The following is a 20866-nucleotide window of genomic DNA, read 5'->3' on the forward strand; positions in this document are numbered from 1 at the left end:
TTCTTAAGTGTGAGGGTGAGCTGCCAGAGGTTATGGTCCATGTCAGTACCAATGACATGGGTAGGAAGGGTGATGAGGTCCTGCAAAGTGATGTTAGGGAGCTAGGCGCTAAGTTAAAGGACAGGACCTACAAGGTTGTGATTTCAGGATTGCTATCTATGCCACTTGCTAGTAAAGCCAGAAAAAGGAAGATCGTACAGTTTAACACATGGCTAAGGGTGCAGGAGGAAGGTCTTCCAGGGAAGGTGGGACCTGTACAGACAGGTGGGTTTGCACCTGTACCGGAGGGGAACTAATATCCTTTTGAGAAGATTTGCTGGTGCTGCATGAAGGGGGTCAAACTAGAATTGCAGGGGGGTGGAAACCAGCGGAGCCAATAGTGGGAATAGAAGTGTAGAGATGGCATTACTAGTTGGGGGACACGTAACAGCAGTGCTCAGACATAACAGGCAGGAGAGCTCGTTTACTGAGAATATATGGGTGGGACTGAGGAATAAGAAAGGAATGACCACGTTAATGGATTATATTATAGACCTCCAAATAGCGGGATTTTGAGGAGCAAATTTGTAGAGAGATTGCAGACTGTTGCATGAAACAGCTGAAGTAACTGTCTCCAATAATAACAAAATAAAATAACTAAAATAACTGAAATAACCAGACCCAGAACATGCACACTCTTGGGACACAAGTATTTACTTACTGCCCTCTACTGTGCCTATTGTCTTGTTTATTATTTATTGTAATGCCTGTTTTGTGCACTTTATGCAGTGCTAGGTAGGTCTGTAGTCTAGTGTAGTTTTTTTTTCTGTGTTGTTTTTACGTAGTTCAGTAGTTTTTGTATTGTTTCATGTAGCACCAGGGTCCTGAAAAACATTGACTCATTTTTACTATGCACTGTACCAGCAGTTATGGTCGAAATGACAATAAAAAGTGACTTGACTTGACTTGTCTTGATTTCTCTCAAGTGAGAAAATCGAGGATCCAATTGCACAAGGAAGCATTAAGGCCTAGGATTTGAAACTTATTGATAAGCTTTGAGGGAACGATAGCATTGAATGCCAAGCTGTAGTCAAGGAAGAGCATCCTGATGCACTGTATGTATCTTCACTGTCCAGATGTTCCAGGGTTAGATGAAGAGCCAATGAAGTGGCATCTGCTGTTGACCTGTTGTGACAGTAGGCAAATTGGTGCAAATCCAAGTAACTTCTCAGGCAGTTGATGTGTTCCATGATCAACCTCCCAAAGCACTTCACCATGGTGGGGGTTTGCACCTGCCTCAACTACTTTCACTGGCAACTCACTCTATTTACACAGCACCCTCTGTATGAAGTTGTCCCCTGGGAGCCTTATATACTGTAAGAAGGATATGGAAACTTTTGACAGAGTGCAGGGGTGATTTGCCAGAATCCTAACTGGATTAGAGAGCATGTCTTATGGGTATAAGATGAGCAAGCTAGGGTTTTCTTCCTCTGGAGCGAAGGAGGATGAGAGGTGGTTTGATAGATTTGTGCAAGAGTATAACAGGCATAGACTGAGTGGATAGGCAAAGATTTTTTTCTCCAGGGCTGAAATTTTTTTTCAATTTTAATTAGAGATAAAGTGCAGAACAAGCCCTTCCAACCCTTTGAGTCATGTCGCCCAGCATCCCAGCGATTTAACCCCAGCTTAATTACAGGACAATTTACAATGTCCAACTAACCTACTAACAGGTACGTCATTGGACTCTGGGGGGAAGGAAACCCACGCGCACATGGGTAAGAAAGTACAAACTTGCTTACAGAGGATGCCAGGATTGAACTCTGAACTCCAACGCCTCACGCTAACCTCAACCCTACCATAGTGCCCTATATGGGGCACATACGAAACAAATAGCTAATATGAGGAGGCATAATTTTAAGGTGATTGGAGGAAGGTATAGAGGGGGATGTCAAAGGTAATTTTTTTCCCACGGGGAGTGATGGCTGCGTGGATCATCCTGCCAGGGGTGGTGGGAGAGGCAGATACATTAGGGACATTTAAGAAAGTTGGATTATAGAAATTGGAGAGCTATGTAGATTGATTTTAGAGTAGTTTAAAAGGTCGGCACAACCTGTGGGCTGACAGGCCTCTACAATGCTTTAATGTTTTATGTTCTAAATCTTACCCCTCACACCTTAAACCTATGCCATCTAGTTTTGGTTTCCCTTTCCCTGGGAAAAAGACTGTGTGCATTCACCCTCTATGCCCTTCATCATCTTATGTACTTCTATATGATCTCCTCTCGATCTTATGAATAAAGTTCTAGTCTGCCCATACTCTCCCAGTAAATCAGGCCCTCATGTTCTTCCAATGTTATCAGAAATCTTGTCTGCACTCTTTCCAGCTTAATGATGTCTTTCCTATAACACGGTAACCAAAACTATACACATTATTTCAAAGATTCAAAGATTCAAAAACTTTGTTATCATTCTAACTGTACATCAGCTCTGCTGGGCAGAATGAGACAGCGTTTCCCAGGAGCAGTGCAATCATAACATAACAAACACAACACTAAATAATAAACAATAGACAATAGGTGCAGAAGTAGACCATTCAGCCCTTCAAGCCTGCATTTTGAGATCATGGCTGATCAACTACTATCAATACCCGGTTCCTGCCTTGTCCCCATATCCCTTGATTTCCCTATCCATAAGATACCTATCTAGCTCCTTCTTGAAAGCATCCAGAGAATTGGCCTCCACTGCCTTCTGAGGCAGTGCATTCCAGACCCCCACAACTCTCTGGGAGAAGAAGTTTTTCCTTAACTCTGTCCTAAATGACCTACCCCTTATTCTCAAACCATGCCCTCTGGTACTGGACTCTCCCAGCATCTGGAACATATTTCCTGCCTCTATCTTGTCCAATCCCTTAATAATCTTATATGTTTCAATCAGATCCCCTCTCAATCTCCTTAATTCCAGCGTGTACAAGCCCAGTCTCTCTAACCTCTCTGCGTAAGACAGTCCAGACATCCCAGGAATTAACCTCGTGAATCTACGCTGCACTTCCTCTACAGCCAGGATGTCCTTCCTTAACCCTGGAGACCAAAACTGTACACAATACTCCAGGTGTGGTCTCACCAGGGCTCTGTACAAATGCAAGAGGATTTCCTTGCTCTTGTACTCAATTCCCTTTGTAATAAAGGCCAACATTCCATTAGCCTTCTTCACTGCCTGCTGCACTTGCTCATTCACCTTCAGTGACTGATGAACAAGGACTCCTAGATCTCTTTGTATTTCTCCCTTACCTAACTCTACACCGTTCAGATAATAATCTGCCTTCCTGTTCTTACTCCCAAAGTGGATAACCTCACACTTATTCACATTAAACGTCATCTGCCAAGTATCTGCCCACTCACCCAGCCTATCCAAGTCACCCTGAATTCTCCTAACATCCTCATCACATGTCACACTGCCACCCAGCTTAGTATCATCAGCAAATTTGCTGATGTTATTCTCAATGCCTTCATCTAAATCGTTGACGTAAATTGTAAACAGCTGTGGTCCCAATACCGAGCCCTGTGGCACCCCACTAGTCACCACCTGCCATTCCGAGAAACACCCATTCACCGCTACCCTTTGCTTTCTATCTGCCAACCAGTTTTCTATCCATGTCAATGTCTTCCCCCCGATGCCCTGAGCTTTGATTTTACCCACCAACCTCCTATGTGGGACCTTATCAAATGCCTTCTGAAAATCGAGGTACACTACATCCACTGGATCTCCCCCGTCTAACTTCCTGGTTACATCCTCGAAAAACTCCAATAGATTAGTCAAGCATGATTTACCCTTGGTAAATCCATGCTGGCTCGGCCCAATCCTATCACTGCTATCTAGATATGCCACTATTTCATCCTTAATAATGGACTCTAGCATCTTCCCCACCACCGATGTCAGGCTGACAGGGCGATAGTTCTCTGTTTTCTCCCTCCCTCCTTTCTTAAAAAGTGGGATAACATTAGCCATTCTCCAATCCTCAGGAACTGATCCTGAATCTAAGGAACATTGGAAAGTGATTACCAATGCATCCGCAATTTCCAGGGCCACCTCCTTTAGTACCCTAGGATGCAGACCATCTGGACCTGGGGATTTGTCAGCCTTCAGTCCCATCAGTCTTCTCATCACCGTTTCCTTCCTAATGTCAATCTGTTTCATTTCCTCTGTTACCCTATGTCCTTGGCCCATCCATACATCTGGGAGATTGCTTGTGTCTTCCTTAGTGAAAACAGATCTAAAGTACTCATTAAATTCTTCTGCCATTTCTCTGTTTCCCATAACAATTTCACCCAATTTATTCTTCAAGGGCCCAACATTGTTCCTAACTATCTTCTTTCTCTTCACATACCTAAAAAAAAACAATAAATAGTAAAACACAACAGCCACATGTCAGTTAAAAACAAGTTATAAGTGTCCAGTGCAAGTTAAAAGTGTCCAAAGCAGAGTCAGGTAGAGCAGCTATTTAGCAGTCTGACTGCCTGTGGGAGGAAGCTGTTTAGTAGCCTTGTGGTTTTAGTTTTGATGCTCCTGTAATGTTTACCTGATGGCAGAAGAACAAACAATTCATGGAGAGGGTGTGAGGGGTCTTTAATGATGTACCGTGTGTTCTGGAGGCATCGACTCTGAAAGAGGTCTTGGACAGAAGGTAGGGAGACCCCAATAACCTTGTCTGCTCCCCTAACCACCCTCTGCAAGGCTTTTTTGTCGGCAGCACTGCAGCTGGAGTACGAGGTTGTGATGCAAAAGGTCAGCACACTCTCAACCACGCCTCTGTAGAATGTAGTTAAGATGTTAGTGGGGAGTGATGCTTGTTTAAGCTTCCTCAGAAAGTGCAATTTCTGCTGGGCTCGTTTCACAATCCCAGTGGTGTTCCTGGACCGGGTGAGATTGTCCGAGATCTGCACCCCAATGAACTTGATGTTTTCCACTCTCTCCACTGTGGAGCCGCTGATGCTGAGGGGTGTGTGCACAGGCTGAGACCGTCTGAAATCGATGATCATCTCCTTGGTTTTGGTGACATTAAGCATCAAGTTGTTGTCACTGCACCAGCTCTCTAGGTGTTTGACCTCCTCCCTGTACATTGTTTCATAATTTTTGCTGATGAGCCCCACCATCGTGGTATCATCAGCAAATTTAATGATCAGGTTCTCCTTGAATCTGGCTGCACAGTCATGTGTTAGCAGTGTAAACAACAATGGGCTAAGCACACAGCCCTGTGGGGATCCAGTGCTCAGTGTGATGGAGTCAGAGATGTTCCTGCCAACACAGACTGACTGTAGTCTCTCTGTCAAGAAATCCAGAATCCAGTGACACATGGCAGTGACAGTTTCTCCACTAGTCTGTGCGGGATGATGGTATTGAACGCTGAAATGAAATCAATGTACAGGATTCTGGCATAAGTGTCTTTGTTGTCCAAGTGAGAGAGAACTGTGTGCAGTGTGGTGGATATTGCATCCTCCGTAGAGCGATTTGGACGATAAGCAAACTGTAGAGGATCCAGCGATGAGGGGAGGCTGGTTGTGATATGAGGCTTGACAAGCCGTTCAAAACATTTCATCACTATGGGGGTCAGGGCAATGGGACGGTAATCATTCAGACAGGCTATAACTGATTTATTTGCTACAGGGATGATTGTGGAGGTTTTGAAGCATCTGGGGACAATGGCTTCACTAAGGGAGATGTTGAAAATGTTTTTCAGGACAACTGCTAATACATCAGCACATTCCTTGAGCATATGTCCAGGGATGTTGATGGGATTTCCCACTTTTCGTGGGTTAACCCTGGTAAGGGTCCTCCGTGTGTGCTCTGAATCAATGATTGGAGCCGGCTGGTCAGATGGTAAGAAGGGACTGGCTCTCCCCCTTGCTGTAGTGTTTGATGCTTCGAAGCGTGCAAAGAATTTGTTGAGCCTGTCTCGAAGAGAGGCGTCGCTGTCATCAGTTTTCTGCCTGATCTTGTAGTCTATCAGAGCTTGAATTCCTTGCCACATCCGTCTGGTGTCACCTGTGTCACAGAAGTGTCCATGTATTTTGCCCCCGTAGGCCCTTTTCGCTTTCCTGAATCCTAGTGAAAGCGTAGACCTGGCTGAGTGAAGCGCACTCCTGTCCCCCGATCTGTAGGCTGTGTCACGGGCCTTCAGTAGTGAACGCACCTCTGTTGTCATCCATGGCTTTTTATAACCACATGTGGTGAAGGTTTTCATCACTCCTGTCCCCCGATCTGTAGGCTGTGTCACGGGCCTTCAGTAGTGAACGCACCTCTGTTGTCATCCATGGCTTTTTATAACCACGAGCGGTGAAGGTTTTCATCACAGTGACATCCTCCGTGCATTTGACTATGTAGCTGATTACTGCCTCCGCATACTCCTCAATGTCTATATGGTCATCACAGGAGGCTGCTGTGTTGAATATGTCCCAGTCTGCGTGCAAAAAACAGTCTTGTAGTGCTGAGGCTGCTCCTTCTGGCCAGACCCTTATCTGTCTTTTCTCTGCTCTCACACATTTAAGCAGTGGTTTATATGCTTGTGTTATCATGACAGATATGTGGTCAGAGTGGCCAAGATGAGGGTGGGGGACTGCTTTGTATGCCTGTGGTGTGTTTGTATAAACCAAGTCCAGTGTGTTGTCTCCCCTGGTTTTGAAATCAAGTGCAATCTCAACAACTGCAACATAATGGCCCAACTCCTATATTCAATATCCTGACATGCATGGTCAGCATTCCCAGCTCTTTAATTTTCCGAAGCATTGAAAAGATGCCGTCTACAAATTTAGTTTCGAATAAATCCCAGAAACGTTGGATTATTTTCTTTGGGACAGAGGAGGGGAGGTACATACAGTATAATTTGAGAGACAGGATAAATAGCAGGATGCTTTTCCCCATAACTCAGGAAGTTATATTGGAGATTTATAAAACTCTGGTTAGGCCACATTTACAGTATTACATACAGTTCTGGTTGCCCTATTCATGGAAGAATGTGGAGTTTTGGGGAGGATTACCAGGATGCCTATTGCAATAGAGGGAATGAGCTGCAAGAAAAGGTTGGAGAATCTTGGGTTGTTTTCTCTCGAATGATAGAGATTGAGAGGGGATGGAATATAGAACATAGAACAGTCCCTTCAGCACACACTATTGTAATGAACCAATTAAATTAGTAACCAAATGGCCAATGAAACTAATTCCTTCTGCCTAAACAATGTCAATATCCTTCCATTCCCCTCACATCCATTGCCTATCTAAACGTCTCTTAAATGTCCCTAATGTATCTGCTGCTACCGCCACCCTAGCCAGCACATTCCAGGCACCCATCACTTTCTGTGTAAAAAAAAATGCCCCTCACATCTCCTTTGAACTTACCTCCTCTCACTTTAAATGCATGCCCTCTAGTAGTAGACATTTCAATCCTGGGAAGAAAGATACTGTCTGTCTACTCTAACTATTCCTCTCATAATCTTATAAACTTCCATCAGATCTCCCCTCAGTCTCCACAGCTCCAGAGAAAACAGAGAAAGCTCCAGTGCACGTTCTCTAATCCAGGAGGCATCATGGTAAACCTCTTCTGCACCCTCTCCAAAGCTTCAACATCCTTCCTATAATGGGCCAGCCAGAACTGTATACAATACTCTAGTCTAGAGTTTTATAAAGCTGCAACATAACTTCTTGAATTTTGAACTTAGTGCCATGACTAACGAAGGCAAGTACTGCCATATGCTTTGTTAACCACCCCCACCAACCTGTGTACCCACTTTCAGGGAGCTATGAACCTGGACCCCAAGATCCATCCGCTCAACAACAGGGCTTTTGCGCTTAACAGTGAACCATCTCTTTATATTTATGCTACCAAGGTGCAACACTTCATATTTAGCTGGCTTAAACTGCATCTGCTATTTCTCTGCCCTTATTTGCAATTGATCTATAAACAGCTACTTTCTTAGCCTCTCTTCTACACAATCAGAGATCTGATAGATCTCTGGATAAACGATAGAAATCTGACATGTTTATAGGATTATGAAAGACATACAGTTAACAAATTTCACAATATATGCTGGTGGTATTAAATCTGATTCTGATTCTGACTCCAACATAGCAATCGGAAGGTAATCAGTATCTTTTTCCCCTGGTGTTGATATGTCTAATACCAACGGCCATGCATTTAAGGTGAGAAGGGGTAAGTTTAAATGAGATCTGCGAGGCAAGTTTTTAAAGAGATATCGACAGGTGCTGGGAAAGTGCTGCCAGTGGTGAAGGGTAAATACAATACAAGCTTTTAAAAGGTTTTTAGTTACACATATGAATGTGAAGAGAATAGAGGGATATGTATATTGTGAAGACAGAAGGGATTAATTTAGTTTGGTATTTAATTGCTATTTTAATTAGTTAGTCACAATATTTGTGGATCAAAGGGCTTGGTGTACTGAACTGTTCTAGGCACATCAACTTGAGGGCATAGGTTCAAGGGACAAGAGGTTTAGAGAGGATCGGAGTAAGAATATTTTCTTGCAGAGTGGCTGGAATCTGGAGTGCACGGCCTGAGAGGTTGTTGGAGGTAGACTCTCACTGCACCTAAGAAAGGTGTAGCCTACACTTGAATTGCCAAGGCATGGAAGGTTATGTATCAGGTCCCGATACAGGCTGCTCCCAGGTTAATAACATCCAATTCACCAACACCAAGACATACAAATGAGTTGAATGCTATTAAGTTCAAGATTTCACTGTAAGTATTATGTCACTTCCGACGAATGCCAGTAGTTCCCTTTCTCTCGCTGTCACTCTCTCCATCTTCAGTAATCGTTGTGATAGGAGGGAGGAAAGGAGTTTATTTTGCTGTTGTTGTTCTGCCGAGCTATGTTGGCTCTGGAAAGTTTGGCAACACTTGTGGGCTGCCCTTGCACTTTAACACAAACCATGCATTTCACTGTACATTTCAGTAAATAAATTAATCTGAATCTTGGGTGCATTTTAAGCCAGTCATTGCAATACTGTGGAGGTGTGGAGAGTGAATGACTTTGTATATTTTCCAATTTATGGTCAAATTCTAATTAAGGACCTTGTTAAAACTGAACCCACGTGCTGCACAGAAGGGGTTTGTAATGGGGATTCGTACAGGTATTTGATAGCTGGCATGAATGGAATACGCTGAAGGGGTCATTTCTTTGCTGTATATCTCAGCAGGTCAGACAACATCAGTGGCCGGAATAACTCCTTCAGGCGTTGACAGGGTCCGTGCCTCTGAGGCGGAGGGAGGGATCAGCCCACTTCCTCCTCCTGCCCGATAGTAAGAGGACTAACGAGCGCCAACTTCCAGGTCTGTGGTATTGACCATTCTCGGGTGGCTGTACGAAGCACAAACACAGAAAAGTTTTTTTAAAATTTCTGTTATATTTCCAGTGTTCAGCCTCTGCGGTGTTTTGCTTTTTATACGGAACAAGCGTCTAGTATGTAGCTTCGATGCACTGGGAACTGAGGAAATACTCGATACAGTACAGCCACCAAACACATCAATTGCTGCTGATAACACGCAGTTTCAGTTCGGCATTTCCTCTTCGTGACGCGAAGGAGGGGTGTAATCTGTCAGAGTATTTCCTTTCGAAATACTGAAGAAAGTTGTGTGTCTTCCGCTCTGCCAGTCAGTTGGTGGTTCTCAATCAGGATGGATTTAAGTGGAAGACAGAGGAGTCAGCAGCAGAGAAATACACCGACTTCTCAATATTTTATTTATGACATTCCCGCCAAAATTATGGAAGAGTTTTATTTGCTGATGGACACCTTGGCCACCGGAGTATGGCGTCAGTTTGGTGAGTGATTGCGGGTCAGTTGTTAAGAATAATTGCTGCTTAAGCTCCATCCATTTGGATGAAGGGTGGGGAGGGGGGGTCAGTTTTAAAGTATTTCAGGAGTCCCCGACTTTTGGATATATCAATCCTCGCTGTTTGAGACTGAGTTTCACCGGTCCTTTTTGCTGATCACCGCCGAAGCATCTTCGTGGTCAGAAAACTAAAAATCAAAAACCATACCTGGAATTAAAAAGAGTTTGAAACGCTCAGAGGTCTGGGACCATTTGTAGAGAGAGAAAAATAAATGAAGGGTGTACTACTCTACATTACACACCGTCCTGACGAAGGGTCTCTGCCTTCGTCGACAGCGCTTCTCCTTATAGATGCTGCCTGGCTTGCTGTGTTCCACCAGCATTTTGTTTGTGTTGTTCGAATTTCCAGCATCTGCAGATTTCCTCGTGGTTACTACTCTACATTAGCTCAGTTTCTCTCTCCACCGATGCTGCTTGGCCTCCCGAGTGTTTCCAGCATTTTTCACCCGATTTGACAAGAGCTTTTGTTTACACTGACTTAATTCGCCATTATTCAGTACTGATTTATGGTAACCCTTGCAGTCTCGCTGTGTCATTAGCGGCAGGGAAATTTTACAGGTTTCATTCATGCTTCAGGCATGTGCAAACAGGAAACGATGAGGTGACCAGATGCGTAAAGGAAAGCTGGTCCCCCCCCCACCTCCCCCGCAGGACGGCAACGCCCTCTTTAATACCAGCGTTACTTCCACGGCTACTTCCTTGCTCAATAAATTTTGCGAAATCAGACTTGACGCTTCTGGCTTCTAATTTCGTTATATCTAAATTCTGGCCAAATCGGATTTACCGATAACATTATTTATTTAATTACTTTGGCGGAGCGAAACTCCCCCGTGAAATTCAGGTCTAACTGGGGTGTCAGGGCATGATTCCCTGGCCTATGAACCTTCGAAAGTGCCTTTCTGCGATTACGTTACGTTGCTGCAAACGGGGGTGATTAAACAGAGGCAGAATTATTAGCTGAACATCCGTAGCGAAGGCTTGTTGCCTTTTTCAGTGACCGTCTCTTGGGATCGAGAATGGCTTGCTTGCATTCTGATATTGATTGAATCGGAATCAAGCTGATTATCACTGCCGTATGTTGTGAAATTTACTGCTTTGTGGTAGTAGTATTGTGAAATGCATACTATAAATTATAATGAAATATATTCAAAATAACTAGTGCAAAAAGAGAGCAAAAATAGTGGGGTAATTTTCATGGTTCATTATCCATTCGGAAATCTGATGGTGGATGTGAAGAAGCTGTGCCTAAAACATTGAGTGTGTGTCTTCAGGCTCCTGTACCTCCACCCTGATGGTAGTAATGAGAAGGGATGGCTTTATTGGTATGGGTCCTTAATGATGGATGCTGCCACTTTTGAGGCATCACCTTTTGAAGATGTCCTTGATAGTGGGGTGGCTAGTGCTCATGATGGATCTGACTGAATTTACAACCCTCTGCAGAATTTTTCTGATCCTGTGTATTGGCCCCTCCATGCCAGATGATGATGCATCCAGTTGGAATGCTGTCCATGGTACATTATAGAAATTTGTTAGAGTATTACGTGACATACGCTATCTCCTTGGATTCTTAATGAACTATAGCTGCTGGTGTGCCTTCTTTGTAATTGCATCAATGTGTTGGGCCCAGGATAGATCTTAGAGATGTTGCCACCCCAGGAACTTGAAGCTGTTCACTCTTTCCAGTGTTGACCCCTTGATGAGGTCTGGTGTGTGCTCCCTCAACTTCCTTTTCCTGAAGTTCACATTCAACTTTTTGGTCTGACTGATGTGGAGTGCAAGGTTGTTGTTGTGATACCACTCAACCAGCTGATCTACCTCAGTCCTGTACACCCCCTTGTCACCATCTGAGAGTCTCCTGACAATTGTGTCATTGGCAAATTTACATGCAGCAAGACACAGAAACTACTCGTTCACCCAGTAATTTGACATACCACAGGCTCTCTCTCCCTGATAAGGGAAAAAGAGGAGTCCCCATTTCTCAGCGAAGAGGGGAGACGTAACAAACAACTTGCTGATTTACAAAGTTAAAAATCTAACGCATCACTTTTTGTGAGCTCTGCGCCCAGAGAGTCGGCCCCAGAAAGGCTCAGGTCTCTGGGCACACAACCCCCAGCAGCTAACCTGCTACTCCCCATGTTCCGTGTTCTCCCGCGATGCCTCAGTCAGGGGCGTCAGCCGAGGATCAGCCCATCTCCAGAGCCACAAAAATCCAGAACCCTGAAGTCACGCTTGCCTTCCAGGCTGGTCAGGAGGCCCTGAGAGCGAGTCCCATTCCCACAAAGAACAAAAGACAGAGTGTAACTCCAGGTCAGGGTCCTCAAAAGAACCTTGAAAAGGAAAACAAAAGAGATATCAAAGATAGAAATAGATATGATTCCAAAGATGCAAGCAAAGGAATTGCCATTTAGTGCCATCTTGACTTTGCTATGCCCCTCCACCCCTCTGAGTACTTGCACACATGTTAAGTTAATATATAATTTGTTAACGTGTTAGTACTCATCGTGTGACATACTTTGCTGCTGCTGTGGAGGTGATAGATGTAGGCTCGATTTTAACATTTAAGAAGAGTACATGGATGGGAGGTGTATGGAGGGCTATGGTCCAGGTGCCAGTCGATGGGATGAGGCAGAATAACAGTTCAGCATGGACTTTATGGACTGAAGAGCCTGCTTCTGCACTGTGGTTCCCTGTGACTCTAAAAGCTAATTTTGTGTCAATTATACTTTATCTTGTATGCCAACAACAAAAATAAATTTATGATGAAATATCTCCCACAAACCTTTGTACTGCAGACATTGCGTGACTTCTTTGGGCTTTGGCAGAAGGTCTTTTTATAGAGCTTGTCAGTGTAGACCACATCCTAGGTACTCATTGTCCTTCATGCAAGACAGATGATGTATTGTACATTTTTTTTGGTCTCTGTAATGTGTATATAGGGCCAGTTTTACAATATGCCCATCTGACACTGATGTCATTGGCAGTGCCATATCAAGGACTTCCAAGGACTTTTTATTACTTGTGTTCTCAGGATTTTTTAAAAAGAAATTGCAGTTTATCTTTTTTTGGAAATTGGTTGTTTTTGTTTATGTATTGTTTTCATAAATTCTGATTTTTTTTCTTTTGAAAGATTAAAGATTAGCTTTATTTATCACATTTGCATTAAAACATATAGTGAAGTGTTTGTTTGCATCAAATCTGATCAGCGAGGGTTGAGCTGGGCAGTCCACAAATGTCAGCAAACTTCCAGCACCAACATAGCATGCCCACAATTCACTAACCCTAACCATCCACCTTTGGAATGTAGGAGGAAACCAGAACACTCTGAGGAAACCCATGTGGCTACAGAGAGAACGTACAAACTCCTTACAGACAGCGGTGGGAGTTGAACGCCAATCTTACAGTGGCACTGTAGAGTATTGTGCTAACTGCTACACTCCTACCTGCCCCTGTAAATTACTGTACACACCTGCAAGAAAATGAATCTTAAGAGAGTTAATGGTAACATATACATACTTTAATAAAAAAATACTTTGAACTTTGATCTTCCTTTTATTTTCCATCTATTTGCATTTGTACTTTTAGATTGCCTGAGGTGATAGTGGAAAACACATTCAATATTTAATCTTTAAAAGATATTGGAAAAATAGATGAAAAGGCAAAGGTCAAAAAGAATAGGTAAATGACAGAAAGCTCCCTCTGCCAGAAAATTGGTGCTGGTAAAATGGACCTAATTTCTCTTCTGATGTTAAAGACTCAAGTGTTGTGTGAATCTTGTGGGTCTCCAGACTGTGTTAGTGTGTGGTGGTAATACTAATTCAGTCTTTCAAGTTCCACAGGAGATAGCTCAGTAAAAATTTAAACCTATGTATCTGTAATCTAGTTCTAAGATACTGTAACCTGTTTATTTGACTCAGCACAGTTCAAATGCCATCTATCAATTTTGCTGATAACAACTGTTGTTGTCTCAGATGGATACATGGAGGCCTACAGGAGTGAGATAGATAAGGAAGTTGAGTGATTTTGCAACAACAACCTTGCTCTCAGCATCAATGAGACCAACAAAATGATTGTGGACTTCAGGAGGGGGAAGTCGAGAGAATGCTGAGGGGTCAGTAGTGCAAGGAGTGAGCAGTTTCAAGTTTCTCAGTGTCAGCATCCTTGAAGATCTATCCTGGGCCCAACATCTTGAAGCACTTATGAAGAAGGCATATCAGTAGCTATATTGCATTTGGGGTCTTTCAGGAGATTTGCTATGTCATTTCTATAGATGTACCATGGGGAGCATTCTCACTAGTCTGGCTTGGAGGGGCCACTGCACAGGATCGGAAAAAAGGTGCAGAGGGTTTTAAACTCAGCCAGCTCCATCATGGGCATTGGCCTCCCCAGCATCGAGAGCATCTTCAATAGGCAATTCCTCAAGAAGGCGGCATCCATCTTTGAGGACCTTCATCGTCCAGGACATACCCTCTTCTCTTTGCTACCATCGGGGGGAAGGTACTGGAACCTGAAGACACACACTTAATGCCAGACGATTTTTGAATGGACTAGGAACCCATGAACTCTACCTCACTTTTTGCTCTCATTTTATTCTACATTTTTAAAATATTTCTTATTCTAACTTTTGTATGTGTTTTTATCTATTACACTGTACTGCTGCTGTAAAACACAACAAATTTCATGACGTATGTCAGTGATAATAAACTGATACTATTCTGATTATGTATCTCCTTGTACAAGGGGTGATTGATAAGTTTGTGGCCTAAGGTAGAAGGAGTCAATTTTAAAAAACCTAGCACATTTATTTTTCAACATAGTCCCCTCCTACATGTACACATTTAGTCCAGCGGTCGTGGAGCATACGGATCTTTGCCCTCCAGAAAGTGTCCACAGCATGCATGATTGATAAGTTTGTGGCCTACGGTAGAAGGAGATGAGTTATACCACTCTTGTTACATGCACATGCAGTGATTATGCAGAAAGTTTGAAGTTAATAACTTATCTCCTTCTACCGTAGGCGACGAACTTATCAATCACCCATGCTGTGGACGCTTTCTGAAGGTCCAAGGTCCGTATGCTCCACGACCGCTGGACTAAGTGTGCAAATGTAGGAGGGGACTATGTTGAAAAATAAATGTGCTAGGTTTTCTAAAATGGACTCCTCCTACCTTAGGCCACAAACTTATCAATCACCCCCCCCCCCCATAGCTAACTCAGCACTTCCAGTCAGTGTTTAGTTGTAAATTACAATTGACATTATGCTAGATTACTTTATAAAGGACAGATTGTCAAACGTTATTCATAATAAAATTTTTCAAGTATTGTTTCCTTGCACAAATACTATTTCCTCTTTCTGAAATATTTACTTCCTATTTTTAAATAGATTTTTTGATAAAGTATGCTTTAAACATGTATACCCAACCTCAACTTCACTCAGTGACTCCACCGTTAAACTTTTGCCTTAACACCTAATTTTAACACTTTTTAAAAATTCTTGTACTCAAATGCAGACATTTTGATATGTCAGCTAGGGGAGTATGCAAGAATTAAGGTCAGATTGCTTTGATTATGGGTTGCATTAAAAGCATTCAGGCATATGTGCTTTTCCTCAACGATGCCTGTTGCAAAGAGAACAGGACATGCTAGAGAAACACTATGGTCAGGCAGCATCTGTGGAAAGAGAAGCAGAGTTGAAGACTTGGGTTGATGGCCTTTCATCAATGAAAGATTGTTGATTCAAGATGCAATATATTCATCTCCCAATAAAGCCCACCCTTCCTGGGGAACATTTCTTTCAGGAGCTTACTCTCCCTGAGGATCTATGGTGTGGTCTTTTTATGCTGAACATTGTGGGCATCCTATGTGGGCGCTGGAATGTCTGGTGACCCTTGCGGGCTGCCCTCAGCACATGCTTGGGTATGTTGGTCATTAATGCAAGCAGCACATTTCACTGTGTTTTGATATACACAAGACAAATAACATTGAATCTTGGCAGACAATGCTTTGGTGGAATTGGGCTAATTTCAAGCACATGTATGGAACTCTGAAATATAATCAGAAAATGCTGTATACATTCAACTGGTCAGGCAGAATCTGAGGTGAGAGAAGCAGCATGAATGTTTCAGGTTGAGGAGTCTTGGATCTTGCCTGACCTGCTGAGTCATATAGTCACATAACACAGAGCCAGGCCTTTTGGCTTATCGAGTACTTACTTACATCTCTTGGGAGTTGTACACTGGCCTCCAAACAGTGGCCTGGTATGGAGTATAAATTAAAATGGTAGTTAAAAAAGGGCAATGCTATGATGATCATGGAGGATTTCATATACAGGTAGACTGGGAGAATCAGGTTGGTGCTGGATCCTAAGAGAAGGAATTTGTAGAATGCCTACAACGTGGCTTGTTAAAGCAGCTTGTGGTCGAGCTCTCTAGGGAAAAGGCAATTCTGGACTGGGTGTTGTATAATGAACCAGATCTGATTAAAGATCTTAAGGCAAATGAACCCTTAGGAGGCAGTGATTGTAATTCACTCTGCACTTTGAGAGGAGAGCTAATCAGATGTGCTGGTGTTACAGTGAGTAATGAAAAATGCAGAGGCATGAAAGAGTAGCTGGCCAAAGTTCTTAGGAAAGGGAACATTATCAGGGATGACAGCAGAACAGCAATGACTGAAGTTTCAGAATTGGTGGATCCCAAAGAAGAAGAAACATTCTAAACAGCAGGTGAGACAACAGAAACCAATGACAGCATAAAAGCTAAAGTGAAGCCATACAACATAGCAAAAATTAGTGGGAAGCTAGAGGATTGCGACGTTTTTAAAAACCAACAAAAATAAATTGATAAAGCAATAAGGAGAGAAAAGATGAAATATAAGAGTAAGCTAGCCAGTAATGTAAAGAAGGATACCAAAGATTTTCAGATGTATAAAGAGTAAAAGAGAGATGAGAGTGGTTATTAGACTCCAGCATTTTGTGTGCGTCACTAGAAAATGATGCTGGAGAGGTAGTAATTGGGGACAAAGAAATGGTGGAGTGAATAAGTAGTTTGTGTTAGTCCTCACTGTTGAAGGCACCAGCAGCATGCCAGAAATTCAGGTATGTCAAGAGGCAGAAGTGAGTGTAGTCACTATTACTAAGGAGAAGGTGCTTGGGAAGCTGAAAGGTTTGAAGGTAGTTAAGTCACCTGGACCAGGTGGACTAACTCCAGAGTTTTGAAAGAAGTTGCTGAGGACATTGTGGAGGCATTAGGACCGATCTTTTAAGAATCACCAGATTCTGAAATAGGTCTGGAAGTCTAGAAAACTGCAACATCACTCCATTCTATAAAAAGTGAGCGAGGAGGAAAAACAGGAAATTATAGGCCAGTTAGCCTGACTTCAGTGGTTGGAAAGGCGTTAACAGTGAATTATTAAGGTTGAGGTTTTGAGTTACTTGGAGACCAAAGTCAACATGATTTCCTTATGGGGAAATCCTGCCTAACAAATCATTTAGAATTCCAATTGAACAGCAAATCATAAACATGAGATTTTGCTGAGTTCCTCCAGCATTTTGAGTGTTGTTCTGGATTTCTAGTATCTGCAGAATCTTTTGTATATATCATTTGCTTCTCCCCTGTGAAGTCTCTTTGAGATGTGTCCCAGTCTGGATGAAGGGTCTCAGCACGAAACGTTGACTGTTATTCCACTCCATAGTTGCTGCCTGACCTGCTGAGTTCCTCCAGCATTTTGTGAGTGTTGCTCTGGATTTCCAACATCTCCAGGATCTCTTCTGTTTATAATTTGTTTGCTTTTAAACATTCTCTACATGCTAGCAGTGATGATTCTTCGAAACTCTTTCTCTGTTGAGTTTTTTGGATGTTCTGCAATTGTGCCCAGTGATAACTAAATCCATCCTCTTTTAATTTGCAACACACACAAAATCCTGCAGGAACTCAGCAGGCCAGGCAGCATCTATGGAAAAGAGTACAGTTGATGTTTTCGGCCCAAGACCCTTCACCAGGACTGGAAAAGCAGATGAAGAGTCAGAGTTTGAAGGTGGGGGGAGGGGAGGAGGAACCACAAGGTGATAGGTGAAACTGGGAACGGGTGCAGAGGGATGAAGTAAAGAGCTGGGAAGTTGATTGCTGAAAGAGATACAGAGCTGGAGAAGGGGCGATGGTAAAGGGATGGGGCGTTATCAGAAGTTGGAGAAATCGATGTTCATGCCATCAGGTTGGAGGCTACTCAGGCAGGATATAAGGTTGGAGGAGCAACAGTTTGTATTCCATCTGGGTAACCTACAACCTGATGTCATGAACATCAATTTCTTGAACTTCCAAAGATGCCCCCCACCTCTCCTTCACCATTCCCCATTCCCATTTTCCTCTCTCACCTTATCTCCTTAGCTGCCCATCACCTCGTAGTGCTCCTCCCCCTTTTTCTTTCTTCCATGTCCTTCTTCCTCTCCTATCAGATTCCCCCTTCTCCAGCCCTGTATCTCTTTCACCAATCCATTTCCCTGCTCTGTACTTCACCCCTTCCCTGCCTCCTGGTATCACCTCTCACCTTGTGGTTCTTTCTCCCCTCCCCCACTTTCTTATTCTGACCCCTCATCTTTTTTTCCAGTCCTGATGAAGGGTCTCGGTCCGAAATGTCGACTGTACTTTTTTCCATCGATGCTGCCTGGCCTGCTGAGTTCCTCCAGCATTTTGTGTGTGTTGCTTTGATTTGCAGCATTAGCAGATTTTCTCTTTTTGTGATTGGACTCTTTTAATTTGTTGTCTTTTTTTGATGTTGGCTGGCAGGGTTAGTCATAACATATTGAACAAGAGGAAACATCAGCTTGTTTCCAATCCTTTTGCTTGCATTTTTTGTTGGTGAAAGGGAAGGAAAATAAATTCATTCTCTTAAAACTTCCCTTACAGGCTCTCGCATCATCACTGATCAGACAGAATTAAGGAACATTGAATCTTGTGGCCGAAAGCCCAGCAGCAAAACCAGAGAGCTGATGTGGGCTTGGGGAATGAAACAAGCCACTGTCCGACAGCTTCTGGACGTCCTGAATGAGCTGCAGCTGTACAGAGCTGCCAGTGTAATCATGTCATGTAAGTGTGCTCCATTTAGATAAAAGCACTTACCACAGAGCTTGCTTTCGAATGGTTAATACTGAGCATATTGATTGGAGCTGTGATGTTACTGCTGCAAGTGACAACGGATTCTGTCTATGCCATTTGCATAAATTGTGGAGTTGGAATTCCCTGGGAGGAAAATGAGCCCACATTGCAAAACCGTGTGGTATACGGTACTTATTCAACCACATCACAGTCTGATTAATACCAGAAGTATAAACTATTACACTTGTTGGGAGAGCTGGTGAATCATACAGTGCGTAAACATGCCCTTTTGCCCACTGAGCCTGTGCTAGCCGTTAAGCATTCACTTAAACTCATTGTGCACTAACCTGATTTCTGCCCTTGTGTTGACTCCTCTCTACTCTCCTGTTTCAGGTTCATCAGTACTCCCTGCAATACAAGCCTGCAATGCAATACACAGTCGGTTAATCTCTTTTCCCCATTTAGCTCAGACAAGGGTTCTATGAAATCTCTCCTATCTTGATCTATATTGCCTTTTTTAACATTATGCTGCTCTCAGCCCAAAATTGACTTTATGATAAAGACTTCTGGCCTCAATTACAGGAACATTATTTTCAAATGAACATTCCAGCTATTATTATTATACCTTTAAGCCTTCTGTGCAGCTCTGCTTGTGTGTTAAGAGTGAAATATAGAATTCATCAGTAAGCCAAACTCCACTCATTTAAACACTGGAGTCAGGATTTAGCCCCCAAGCTTTGGGTGCTAAATTGGCCAGTGCTCATTCATACAACTGAATAGAGTAAAACTGAGAGAGAACCAGAAAAGTTCAATAAGCACTTAATGCAGCAAACTTATGACAATTAAGTTACACATTCATAAGGAGTTAGAAATATATGAAGCTAGATTTGCATGTAAAAAGTCCAAAACTTATACACAACATAAGTAAGCAATGTTTTAAAGTATTGAAGATTAATATCATATAAGCCTTCCTTAAAGTACCAAGCAACACACACAAAATGCTGAAGGAACTCAGCAGGCCAGGGAGCATCTATCGAAAAGAGTTCTGTTGGCCTTTCAAGATGATACCCTTCAGCAGGACTGGAGAAAAACAGATGAGGAGTCAGAGTTAGAAGGGAAGGGAGGAAAAAAAAACTAGCTGAAAGGTGAAACTGGGAGGGGGAGGGGTTCATACCATCAAGTTGGAGGCTACCCAGATGGAATATAAGATGTTGCTTTACCAACCTGAGTGTGGCCTCATTGTGACATAGAGGAGGCCATAGATGGACATGTTGAAATGGGAAGTGAAATTAAAATAGGTGGCCACTGGAAGATACTGCTTTTTCTGGCGGACGGAGTGTATGTGATCGGTGAAGCGGTCTCCCAATCTACATCAGGTCTCACCGATATACAGAAGGCCACACCGGGAGCACTGGACACAGTACATGACCCCAGCAGACTCACAAGTGAAGAGTCACCTCACCTGGAAGGACAGTTTAGGCTTCTAAGGGAGGAGGTATGGGGGCAGGTGTAGCACTTGTTCTACTTGCAAGGATAAGTGCCAGGAGCTAGGTCAGTGGAGAGGGATGACTGGACAAGGGAGTCACATTGGGAGCGATCCCTGTGGAAAGTGGGGAGGAGGGAAAGATGTGCTTGGTGGTGGGATCCCGCTTGAGATGGCGGAAGTTTGGAGAATTATGTGCTGGATGTGGAGGCTGGTTGGGTGGTAGGTGAGGACAAGAGGAACCCTATCTCTGGTGTGGTTGCAGGAAAATGGGGTTAGGGCAGAAGTGTGCAAAATGGAAGAGATGTGGTTGAGGGCAGCGTTGATGGTGGAGGAAGGCAAGCCTTTTCTTTGAAGAAATAGGACATCTCCTTAGTTTGGGAATGAAAAGCCTCCTCCTGGCAGCTGATGTGGTGGAGAT

At 43.2% G+C, this 20866-nt stretch overlaps 1 protein-coding gene across 3 annotated transcripts in view; it reads left to right on the plus strand.

Annotated features, from left to right (window-relative positions):
• Positions 1 to 9543: 9543 nt before the first annotated feature.
• Positions 9544 to 20866, plus strand: part of LOC140741924 (interleukin-1 receptor-associated kinase-like 2) — a 71722-nt gene continuing 60399 nt past the window's right edge. Inside the window, exons 1-2 of one of the 3 annotated variants that reach the window (XR_012102172.1) lie at positions 9544 to 9805; positions 18774 to 18953. Coding sequence is in view for 2 of the 3 variants with exons in the window: in XM_073072493.1 (XP_072928594.1) it covers positions 9661 to 9805; positions 18774 to 18953 (325 nt within the window). In the remaining variant the exon portion in view is untranslated. The remainder of the gene's footprint in view (positions 9806 to 18773; positions 18954 to 20866) is intronic. The other 2 variants (XM_073072493.1, XM_073072492.1) reach the window with 2 other exon arrangements.

The sequence above is a fragment of the Hemitrygon akajei genome, chromosome 19, assembly GCF_048418815.1.
Source record: "Hemitrygon akajei chromosome 19, sHemAka1.3, whole genome shotgun sequence".
NCBI lineage: Eukaryota > Metazoa > Chordata > Chondrichthyes > Myliobatiformes > Dasyatidae > Hemitrygon > Hemitrygon akajei.